The sequence below is a fragment of the Spermophilus citellus genome (assembly GCF_964194105.1).
Source record: "Spermophilus citellus genome assembly, chromosome: 10".
Classification (NCBI taxonomy): domain Eukaryota; kingdom Metazoa; phylum Chordata; class Mammalia; order Rodentia; family Sciuridae; genus Spermophilus; species Spermophilus citellus.
The window spans coordinates 39,224,277-39,236,656 of NC_138197.1; the positions used below are offsets into that span (position 1 = coordinate 39,224,277).

General features: G+C 41.0%; 1 protein-coding gene across 2 annotated transcripts; it reads right to left on the bottom strand.

Moving 5' to 3' along the window:
- Nucleotides 1–1,996: 1,996 nt before the first annotated feature.
- Nucleotides 1,997–11,639, bottom strand: GPRC5D (G protein-coupled receptor class C group 5 member D). Of its 2 annotated transcripts, XM_081309391.1 has the most exons (4): nucleotides 11,499–11,639; nucleotides 9,443–10,380; nucleotides 3,336–3,403; nucleotides 1,997–2,221 (listed from the first exon to the last, which is right to left on the bottom strand). In XM_081309391.1, exons 2-4 carry the CDS (start codon nucleotides 10,335–10,337, stop codon nucleotides 2,150–2,152), a joined length of 1,035 nt encoding a protein of 344 aa, XP_081165517.1. In that variant the 5' UTR covers nucleotides 10,338–10,380; nucleotides 11,499–11,639; the 3' UTR covers nucleotides 1,997–2,149. The 2 variants fall into 2 exon arrangements, with proteins under 2 accessions (XP_081165517.1, XP_081165516.1); XM_081309390.1 differs by lacking the exon at nucleotides 3,336–3,403.
- Nucleotides 11,640–12,380: the final 741 nt, after the last annotated feature.

A 12,380-nucleotide genomic window follows, 5' to 3' on the forward strand; every position in this document is an offset into this window, starting at 1 on the left:
GATGAAACCTGGGAAGGATGTGGGGCTGTGTGAGGAATGAAGGCTGGACAATTAGCACAGAGGCACCAGCTCATTAGAAACATCAAGATGGGCAGACTTTGCTTTTTATGTTCACCACTTAACATCGTTTACGAGCATCACATGGAGTGGCTTTACCTTTGCTATTACCTGGTTCATCAAAGCAGGTCACTGTCTGCTGCCATATTAGCTGTCTCAGGGTGGTAGCACCATGGGAGAAGCCTATCAGCCTACTGTCCATGGGAATGTCCATGTTATTCACATTGTCCAGGTGTGGTGATCCTGAGGATTCTGCTATCACTTTTATAGACAATGCCAAGTCAATCATATTTTGTGTTTCTCTTTATTTTTGGTAGTGCTAGAGTTCCAACTCAGGGCCTAATGCATGCTAGACTAGTGGTCTACCACTGAGCTATACCCCTCAACCCTCTGGGGTTTCTTTATGAAAAATGACTAAATGCCTCAAACTCATTAGGATGGCCACTATAGAAACAGAAACAAAAACACCCAGGAAATAAAGAATGTAGGTGAGGATATGGAGGGAGTAGAACTCTGTTCACTACTGGTGGGAATATACAGTGGTGTAGTCACAAAGATAAACAGTTTGAAGATTCCTCAAAAAATTAAAAATAAAATTACCATATGATGTGGCAATCCCATTTCTGTGTATATATATATATATATATATCCAAAAAAATTGAAAGGAGGATTTCAAAGAGATATTTGAACACTCATGTTCACTGCAACATTATTCAAAGTAGCCATGAGGGTGGGAGCAACTCAATATCCGTCAACATAACAATAAAGAAAATGTGGTATACACATATAGTGTAATACTATGTAACCTTAAAAAAGAAGGAAATCCTGTTACATACTATGTCATTGATGAACTTTAAGGAAATCATGGTAAGTGAAATAAACCAGTCACAAAAGGACAAATACTGATCTTCCCTGTGAACCCTTTCCCCCTCTCTCTCTGCTTCCTGGCTGCCATGTTCTGAGATGCTTTCTTTCTTTCTTTTCTTTTCTTTTTTTAAAATGTCTTTATTTATTTATTTATTTTTATGTGGTGCTGAGGATCAAACCCAGTACCTCACACATTCAAGGCGAGTGCTCTACCACTGAGCTACAGTCCCAGCCCCTGAGCTGCTTTGTTCTGCCACAGTCTTTTGCCATGATGCTGTGCCTCACTTCCAGGCCCAGAGTAAAGAAGCTGGCCGACCGTGGGTTGAAACCTCAGAAACTGTAGGAAAATGAGACAGCAAGGAAATTAGTTGCTTGCCCAAGGTGAAGTCAGGATTTGGAACCAACCAATCTGATTTCACTGCCTGAATTCTTTAAGAGCAATGCTAATTTCTGAGTTGAATGATTTTTAGATTACAGTAGTAGAATAATCATCAGTTGTTAGTAAGAAACTCTTACCAATGTCAATATTTACTTCTGACAAAGAGGAGTATTAATTGCATTTTTTAACTTACCTGTATTTTCTAAAAGAAATACATAAACTTTCGTAAAGAGAAAGCAGAAACATTTTTTAAAAAGCAAATACTAGATGATTCTATTATGTGAGCTATCTAAATCAAACTCATAGAAACAGAAAGCAGATGGTGGTGGCTAGGGCCTGGGGCTATAGGATTTCAATTTTGCTAAATGAAAAAAATTCTAGAGACCTTTTATTCGACAATGTGAATGTAGTTAATGCGACTGAACTGAACACCTAAATGTGGTTAAGATGGTAAATTTTGTCATGTGTTTCTTAGCATGATTAAAAATTATTAACTAGAGGACTAATCCAGCAGTTGGTTGCCATTAACACCTATACTTTGTTGCATTAGAATGGCCCTAATTTCTTTAGACCATTAACAAGGCACCACTTCATTCCAGCATTGCTAAGAAATGGATGTTTTCAGTTTCACGAATGAAGAAAGAGACACACAGCTGAGGTACAGTGGCCAGCAAGATTGTAATTTCGCTTGAAAGGGCGGTCTTCCGATGAAGGGTCCCGATGGATGTAAAGGTCAAGGAAACAGAGAATGAAGGATGGGCCTCGGTGGGCAGCACGACTCATTGATCTCTCTAGTGCGCTGCCAGGGCTATGCTGGGTTTTCACTGCTCATGTTTCCTGTAGACTTTATAATCCTGCATCTTGCTGGGGGCTTAGAGTAGCCCGTGGGATTAAATACTCCTGTGTGAGATCAACAATCTGGAAAGGAAGAAATGCCATCGTCAACTTTCTGAGCCAAATAGGGGATGAAAATGTGAATGATGTCTGAAATATTATCATCTCACCATCACTTAATTCTTTGTTAATAAAAAAGAGGGAGAAATAAATACTGAGCCTACTTGTATCAGGCTACCCTCGTAGCCATTAATAAGAATCTTTTTGTGAGATTCTTGAATAGCTGATTGCTGGAAATTGAAACTCATCCAAGAAACTCTTACAGGGGATAATAAAGATTTTCTCATTGTGTAAATGCCCTCCTGAGGGTTAATTACAGCAAATGATAGATAGCTGTGTCCTGCTCCACACGTCCTTGCAGGAAACGGCAAAGCCTCAGATAACAGACCAGAGGGATTAGCTTAGCTGGTTGCCTGGTCAAGTTCATTGAACAAGCATGACTTTCACTCTTGGATTTCTGTTGCCTCTGATCCCCATAATGCAAGAATTGTGTGCCAGTGCAGTATTTTTGGCTGTCTGCCTTTGAATGTCTTCGAGCGATCACAGCACAAATCTGAGTTACATCCAATTCCCCTCGCAATGCTCCCTCTGTTTCCGCCTGAAAGGATTAAAATTGGCTCATCCATCTGGCCATCCAGATGATGGTGACAGACCTAGCCCAGTTCTTGGGGGGGCAGCCTGGGCTGCCAGAGCTAGATGGTGATTCAGAGAGGCAGTTGGTGGGACTCAGGGGATAGATTTAGACAACTGATAATAAAAACGGACCCGACACTCATGCATATTTAAATCCTCTACTGACCCCAACATCAAACTCAGTCAACCTGCTCCTCTTCACCCTCATACAAGCCCTTTAAGTCCCGCTGTTCTTTCCAGGGACATCTCCCTGCCTCAGAATATACCATGTCTCTTGATGGTTGTGGTGGAGGCTTGCAGAGGCTTAGGAATGGGTTAAAAGGGTACCTTGCCTCTCTCATGCCACCCTTGAATCCAGATGGCTCTAGCTCCATGTACCTTTGGGGATGATCCTGCCCTGCCTTTCCTCTCTCAGGGCACAGCCACTGGGGGTGAAGCCTGAAGGCTCTCCTAAGGAAGGAGTGCCTATTGTGTCCCTCTAGGTGAGTGAGATGAGCACATTTACCTGCCTCGGGATGGGAGTACCACATGAAGTTAATGCTATATCCTCCTCAGCTCCGTCACTGTCTCGGGCTGAAAGCCAAATGAGGGAAGGGCTGGGTTAGTGTCAGGGATTTGTGTGGAAATAGCACATGAGCTGTGAGAAGCCCTGCAAAGGGGCTCCTGACCCTTTAAAAGGAATACTCCACTGAGGCTGATATTGGAAAAAAATGGATGATTTAAAAGGATGCTTTTGAAGTTTATGAGGAAGGCTGTATACGGATAGCGTACATGTGTTCAGGAGAAGCACATCAGAGTTTAGAAACTGAAGGGCTGAAGAATTCTCTCACTTTCTAGAGAAAGCACTATCCCTGGGTGAGAGTGCTTGCTCTCTTAGCATTAGCTGCATAACTATGGGCATCTCACTCTTTCAATAGTTTCTTTAGGCTTTATTCACTTGCAGCTTAGATTCATTTCTCAAAGCTGGACATCATAAAAAAGATCCCTAAAGACAATTCTATACCGTCACAGAATGACTACACGCACACACTTATTTGCTTAATGTCAGTCTCAACCAGACTGTAAGCTCTGTGAAGATAAAGCTGTGTTTCTCCAAGCCAGGAACTTGCTCCACACACATTTTTTTTTCCTTTAAAATTTTTTTCTTGTAGTTATAGATGGACAGCATGCCCTTATTTTATTATTTTATTTTTATGTGGTGCTAAGACTTGAACCCAGTGCCTCACACATGCTGGGCAAGCACTCTGTCACTGAGCTACAGCCCCAGCTCCACATTTGTGCCTTGATGGTCACACACGTGACTGTGTCATTGTGACCACACTCAGGAGCTGTCATGCTGAGTAGATGGACTGTGGAGCAGGACTGCTTCAGTCCCTCACCTCTGTCACCTAGGGACAAGTTCCTTTAACCTTTCGCTGGACAAAATGATAATCATAATGGTAAATCATAGGGTTGTTTTGAGGATTCCACCAATTAATACATATATATAAAACCCTTGGATCAGAGCATGATACAAAGAAATCCCTGTCTGAGCCGCCTTTGGATATTACTGGTGCTACTGCTGGAGTTATGGCTGATGCTCTGACAACCTTCTTCTATTGACATATTTTTTGGAGGACTGGGTGCTGTGAAGGATGAAATACTCATGTTTCCTCCAATGCAGAACAAACTGGATCCTTGGTTTAACTTTGTTCCTTGTGGCATAATAATACTCCTTCAAACTCACTCCCTTGGTAACCAGATTTAACCCAATATTCTCATCAGACCAGACCATAAATTAGAAAAGCCTAATTTTTTTCAGCCAGTTATTGTTCATGAATTCACCGAAAGGCTGAGTATTTATATCAAACCTACAACTTCCTCATGGTGGCAAACATGAGTTCAGTAAGACCTGACATTTACATGTGGGGGAGGCAGGAAGGGACATTATAACTATCATTAAAACAAAATACAAATAAACAAACAAAAAAAACAGAGCCTGGGTCTCCTAGAGGCTAAGGACCTTGTATGATCTCCAAGGTGGTGAGGGGCAGAGCTGAGTCTGGAAGCCAGGGTGTGTGAGGTCTGATTCTGAGCTCTTTCTGCTGCCCTCTGCTGCTCAGGTATTAGGAATGTCATCATCCTCACCTTACCTGTCCATGACCCACTGTCTTCTTCCCTGATGTAAGCTATTTCTCTCTTTGCAACTTCAACTCTTTTTTTAAAATTTATTTTATTGACATGTGAGACTTGTACATATTGTGGATGCCATGTGATGCTTTGCATTGCCCACATGGCATAGCGTTTAAATCCAGGGAAAGATGTGTCTCTTTAAACATTATTCCTTCTTTTTATGTGAAAATATTTAAGTCCTCTCTTCTAGTGCCTGCCTCCCTCCCTCCCTCCCTCCCTCCCTTCCTTCTCTCCCTCCCTCCTTTCTTCCTTTCAACTGGGGATTGAACCCAGGGGTGCTTAACCACTGAGCCACATCCCCAGCCCCTTTTGTATTTTATTTAGAGACAGGGTCTCAGTTGCTTAGGGCCTTGCTAAGTTGCCAAGGCTGTCTTTGAACTCTTGATCCTCCTGCCTAAGCCCCTGAAGCCACTGGGATTACAGGCATGTGCCACCATGCCTGGCTCCTTCTAATGTTTTAAAAGAATGTACAGTGTGCAGCGCCCCTCAACATGCCACAGCACACTGGAGCTCTTGGCTCCTGTCTAACTGTAGCTTAGATGGCACTGGTCAGCCTCCGTCCACCTGTGCCTCTCCTCTCAACCTTTGGACCACTCTACTCTTAGCTTTGAACAAATAAACTTTTAAAGATCACTGTAACTCCTGAGAAAGAAATACCTGTCAAAGGACAAACAAAAATGGTACTACATGGAACCATTCTAATGGGTCTCTTTTAGTAAGATGTGTGTGCCTTGAACACAGTGTTAAGAACTGTCCAAATGGACTACACCCAACAAAAGTCAATATTTTCTAGGAAAAAGAACCTGAAGGGCTTTGTTTTTCAGGATTTTTTTTTTCTTGGTTCACCTCATTTTATACTCATTGACTCACTTTTACATTATGTAATCTCATTAGTTTTTTTTTTTTGTAGTGCCTTCAAAAAGAACCATACTATATTTGTCTGTATACATTCAAATACTGCATAGTAAAATGTCCATGTGGCCAGGTGTGGTGGTGCACACCTGTAATCCCAGTGGCTTGGGAGGCTGAGGCAGAAGGATCACAAGTTCAAGGCCAGCCCTAGCAACTTAGAAAGACCTTGTCTCAAAATAAAAAAACAAAAAGGGCTGGTGATGTGGCTCATTGGTTGAGTACCCTGGGTTCAATCCCTGCTATAAATAAATAAATAAATCATATAAAAATTAAAGTAAGTAAAAAGAAACGCCTATATTAATTCCTTTGACTATGGATGGGTCTTGCTTTTAGCAAGCTTGATATGACAATATTCTAATTGATCTAAAACAGAAAAAAAGCTGGCAATAATTAGAAAAGGAGCTTTCTTTCCACATAAAATATTTGATATTCTGTATTTAAGATCTTTGCAACTCAGTGAGGAGAGCAACAGATTTAGTTAATGAAGTAATTTGTTTATTTACTTTTGGAGGTTAGCTCTGCTTTATTCAGAATCAGAACTATTCCAAAATTCACCATCTTCAAATACAAAACAATTAACATATCCATTAACTAATGTAATTAATGAAGTATATGTTTAAAAAAGTGCATACTCCCATATGCATTTAGTTAGTTCATAAATGACCTAATTAAACATTAACATAATTTTGAAATGATTTATTCATTTTTTATCTTGCACTTTAAATACTTCATTTATACACACACAAACTCTTTGCCTTACTCTCAGGTATCTTCATGTTAAAGCTTCCTGTTTCTAATATGTTGAGCTTGTGAAATGCTGTGAAAGAATGTATCTATATTTTTGGCTCAAGACTCTGATGAAGAGCAACTGATCTAAAAGTTCAATCAATGCACAGTTTTTAGGTAGGCATTTATAATGTAGGGCAAAGAATACTTAGGTCCATTTGTTGGTGTTCTGAGTGACATGCCTGATTGCATTGCCACTCACCAGCCAGATGTTTTTCTATCTAAGTCCATAAACCACTTCAGAGAGATAAGTCTAATCTTTTGAAAGACTTCCAGGGAAATGGAGTCCTTAATCCCCTTTGCTGATGTGTTTCAGCAAAATATTTACCATCTCTTATTTTCCTATTTAGTCTAAGACCCTCACATCTTGGTCAAACCCATTTCCACCCATCATTTTAAGTAGATATGGAAAACAACAGACAACAGTCTCTTGGAGAGGGGTCTTCATATTTAGGAAATTCTCTGCTGATCACCCTTGACTTACTTTTCTTTCAGCTGAATAATCCTGGCCTCATAAACTCAGAGGTAAATCAAATAATTATGCAGCTGTAGCCACAGCTACAAACAGCATTAGTCAGAAGAGTCAAATGACAACTAACTGCACGCCCCATGGGAAAGAGCAGAATGTTGTGCTTTAGTACAGAAGGGAGTGGGGGACTTGGGTAGTCCATGAGAGAAACACATCAAGCTCAACACTGCCCTGTCAGTTTCCTCCTCTTAAACCTTCTACACAGTCTGTTGCTGTAACCCTTTAATCATCCTTGTGGTTTTCCATAGAGCCTCCCTAAGTTCCCCACACTTCTCATTAGTGGATCCCAGGCCTGAAATGGGTATTCTTGCTGACCAGTGCTGTGGATGAGGGCCCGTTGTTCTTGCCAGCTGCATGTCTGTTTACATAGACCTGAGATTGTTTTCAGCAAATAGAAACAGCTGCTTTCTCAATGTGGGTTCATGACCCAGGGGTAACACTCAGGATTTTTCAAGTTACTGTTACTATGATCTTAATTAGTCTGTTTGCATGTATTTCCTAGCCAGGTGTAATCCTGCACTTTTGATTGAGTTTTAATTATTCTTTGAATTTTTGATATTTGCACTTATTTCCAGGTGACCCTGAAGTCTTGGAGAGCAATATATATATATATATATTTTACACTATTGATAGGCACTCCTCCCTGCACCTACCCCAAATATCAAACTATTTTGGCAATGACTATGATGACAGGTTATTTCCTGGTTTTCTAACTTTGTTGGGTAATAGGTTAGTGCTGGTCAAATCAGGAAATTTGCAGGCCCTCACTCTTCAACCAAGACACTCCTTAGAGCATTTTAAACATGTGCCCAGTGTTTTAGGGGATGGAATATTGACCATTAAGAGGGTGTTTTGGGTTATTGTGAAACTATAGGAACTTTCTCTCCAACTTTCGTTTCCTGGAAACACGTAACAACAAAAGCAAACACAACAACTTTTATCTTCTGGTAAGAACTATGAAAAGAATTTTCAAGAAAGCTGGGCTCTGCAATTCTGCCAGAAACCCCAGTGATCTGATTATGCATCATCAGCAAGCAGTGAAAAAATTTATAGGAAGGATGTATAGTGTCCGTTTCCGACTCTTGGTCAATTGAACAGAAAAGAATTAATGGGTGCATTTATCTAAACAGGATTTAGTTTGAATATACAATTAGCCATAGATTACAGCTCAAAAAAAATATATGCACTTAAAAGGAAAGCGAATGTTGATTTTTTGAGCCTGGAGAACATTATGTATGCTATATATATGTGTATATAAAATAACATCATTATACATTAGAAATAAAATGTGAGAAATCAGTTGCCTATTAAGACACAAAATTATGCAAAACTATGATATTGGATTATGAAAAATAGGCCAGATCTTTCAGAAAAGGAATTGATGAGTTTTGATATATTTCCAGATAATTAAATTTAGCCACTATTTCCCTCATGTTGCTAGGGACCAAGCATCTTTGTTGTCACGGATAATAAATTTTATTCCTTAACAAAACATTCAGATGTCTTGGTATTACATAACGATAAAAATATGACTATAAAATTGTTATAAAAATGTTGCATAAGCAACTTACTTTATGTCTACTAATGATCATGCATCTGAACCTTTCCTCGGAATTTAGATTAAATGCCTCTTCCTATTGCTTTCTGTGAACCTTGAAAGAATGTAAACAGCAAATGTTTTGAAAAGTAGAAATCCAGAAGCTACAGGATTTTGTGACTTTTATGAGTGGTAAGTCCAACAAGTCAGTTTAAGATTATGTTTGGGCAAACTAGCTTTGAGACTCAAATTTTAATAATGCAAATCACTCTTGCCAGGATTGATTTTTGTCCTCCACAGCCAACACATCTGGACTTAGCATTTGATGTTATATGACTGCATGGCCCAAGCCTCATTTGGAGCTGGTTAACTCGTTTTATAGAGGGTGCCTGGCTTTACTCAGGTTGAGCACTCAGAGTCACACCTTCTTTATTTAGGGCCTTTGATGTGTTCGGGTCTTGTTTCTCTCCTCATGAAGTTCTAAGTTTGAAAGAACGAAGTTTTCATAAAAATTTAACCATGATTCTGATAGTCTTAATCTCTATATCTGAACAATGAAATCACCCACCGAAAAGCTAACCATTCCCTGTTGGATCCCTCTGGGTTCTTCCTGTTGCTCTGTTTCTCTCCTGTTTCTCCCAAAGACCCTCCCTGCCCCCAAGACCGCGGGAAGTACCTCTGGAGTGCTCCTGGGTCTCTGCTCGGAAGTTGCGCTGGTAGACTGGGACTGCGCAGGCGTTGCCTTGTGAAGGGCAGTCCTGCTTATAGGATCTGCAGAGAACGCAGAGCTCAGGTATGATGTACAACAGCAGGAAAACCCACGCATTGGTGACCAGGCCAATGCAGATGACTGCGTCGTCCCACTGGGGCTGTCGCTGGAGCTGTGGGTTGCCTTTCAACAGCATGGAGATCCACACCACCCAGATAATGGTGGAGATAAGTACAGTGATGAAGATAAACTTCCCATGCTGCTTCCAGTTCTCACATGGGCCACAGAATGTGGCTTTGGAGACAAAAAATGTGAGGGCCATCAGGAAGAGGACATAGACCAGGAGGACAACAAAGTCCACATTGAGCTGACAGGGTGTCATGTGCAAAAACATCATGCATCTACTTGTCATGAGAGTCACATACTCAATGGCAATAATGATCTGCAACAGAGTGAGAGCAATAGCAATGCCCAGAATCGTTGTCCAACAGAAGGAAACTCTACCCCGGACCAGCTTCACCAGGTTGGAGGCATGAGCCAAGAGGCATGAGAAACAGAGGGCAAAGAGAACCCCAAAGAGAAAAAAGCGTACAGGAGCAGTTTTTTCATTGAGCTGGATGATGAAGGCGAAAGCAAGTCCAAAGAGTCCCAGCACACCCAGAAGGAAGAGGATCTGTGTGGGGAGAACATTCCACTGGCTGCAGTCTCGGACCTTTCTCAAGAGGAAGAGAAATGCCAAGAGTAGAATCACCGTGACTATTATGCCAATTATTGCCAAGGACTCCAGAACAATGCCCCATGGCCCCTCATTGTCACAGAGGAAATAATACTCTCCACTGGAGTCCATGCAGTCTTGATACATGGTGACTTATATGAGGACCTCACAAGAATGGTCTTCTGGTCCCCTGGGGGGAAAAAAAAAAAGATTGGACAAACTTAAGATTTCACATGTATTTACATTGGGGGTCCTATAGAGGGCACCATAGAGTCTCACATTCCAAATGAAGACGCATGGGCATATGAAAAAAATGGCTATACCAAATTGTCATGCAGACACTGGAGAGGACTCCAGTTATATTTTGTTTGACTCCTGATACTTTTCTAAATGCTAAGCTTCCTTGGTGGTGGATGGTGGTGGGTGGGGATGGGCAGTGGGAATCAGATACATACCAATATGGTCTATAGGGATGGGAAATGCTGTCACACATATTACCCCCTAACTCTGTGACAGTTGTTTAGAGGATGTTAAGAAAGGAGATGAGAAAGCCAATCTAAACCTCTCAAAACTATCTTAGCTCCATCCTTCTCTGGGAAAAGCAGAACAGACTTCCTTAGAGTCTCCAGATCATTCATCAATTTTTGCATCACAATTTCTAAGGCTTTTTGAACATAAATATGGGGTCTTTTTCATGAAAAATGATATGTGACAATCTGCCTGACTGATGGAATTCCAGCTATATCAGGTTCCAGAACAAGGACTGCCAACACAAACCCTTTTAAGACCCAAGTTTTTAATTGTGCAAATAGTTCAACAGCACAGGTGCATTAAAATAGGTTAATATTTGTTGCTCAATTTAAGTTTTTATTGGTGTTCCACATCTGGAACGATGGGATAGAATGGGCTTAATGCATCATTGGATTATTCTAAACACTGATGCACTGCTTGAAGGAGACAGGTGGATGATTTCCCTCAGTAATTTTAATGACTGTTTGTTCTGTCAGTTCAAGTCAATCCAATACACCAGATTATTATTAAACACCTGCTATTTGTTCATCAAAGAATTACACAAAATTGTCCCTTCTTTCAAATAATTTTTTGAATAGTTTAGTACCAAAGCCCGTGTCTTGACTGAGGTGACCTAGGGGGGAAAAAAAACCCTGCATATTCATTTGTGGGAAAAACAAAACAAAAGACACCTTGCCATCAAATATTGCTAGCCCTAGGCTTCAGTTATTCCCCAACCAGATGGCCACAGTGATTCTGGTTTATAGTAGATGGTATGGCCCCTTAATTCCGACTTACCTCCTCTGTGTCCCCTCTGGAAGCTGAGGCTGTAGTGGTGGTGAGGTTGTTACTGCAAATGAGTAAGAAGGAGACAACCTCAGCTTCTTTAATCTCTTCCCAAATGGGCGGAAGGACTGTAGGCCCTCACTCAGGTTCCTGCAGTGCCTATAAAAAGAACCGGAAGGACAGAAAGACACACCTATTCCAGTTTCACAGCAACTTTTCTACACAGATTTCTTTGGTGAGAACAATTATTTTTAATTCTGCTGTCGACCAGGGGCAACTTGGTCTCAGACTGCATGGAGTCCATGCAGTTTTGATACATGGTGACTTATATGAGGATCCACACTCCCTGAAGGGGGTGTGAATGTAGGAAACTGCTTCTTCACATATATTCCAGTGTATTCAGGAAGCCACAGGAGGCCCTCAACTGGCCTCGTACGAGGAGACTTTATTCTTCTTCTGACCTATTCTTTAGAGCCGTTTCCAGAGATTTCCTTACCTCTTGATTTTAATCATGAGATGCAAAAGAGCATCCATTCAACAGTAACAAGATTATTATTACTGGACCAGAAGGAAGAGTAACTTTTTCTACCTCTGGCATGCAATGGCTAATGGTAGGTACATTTGTGAATTAGGGAAAATTTATTTTGCCTATACTACTCTCTTTTTCTCTCTTGGAAATCCTTTCTATGGCCGTGGAGGTCAATCAAGGGTGGGCCCTTACCTGGACCAGCCATTCCTAATACTGCTCAAGGCTTTGTGTATAATTTTCCTCCATCCTTCCCTCCTCACCTCCATAAGTCTTTCTTGCTCTGGGTCTCACTCCATGGGGACATTCCTAGGTCCTGAGATGAAAGAATTCACAATTAGAGGTCACCAGCCAATACTGAAATTACA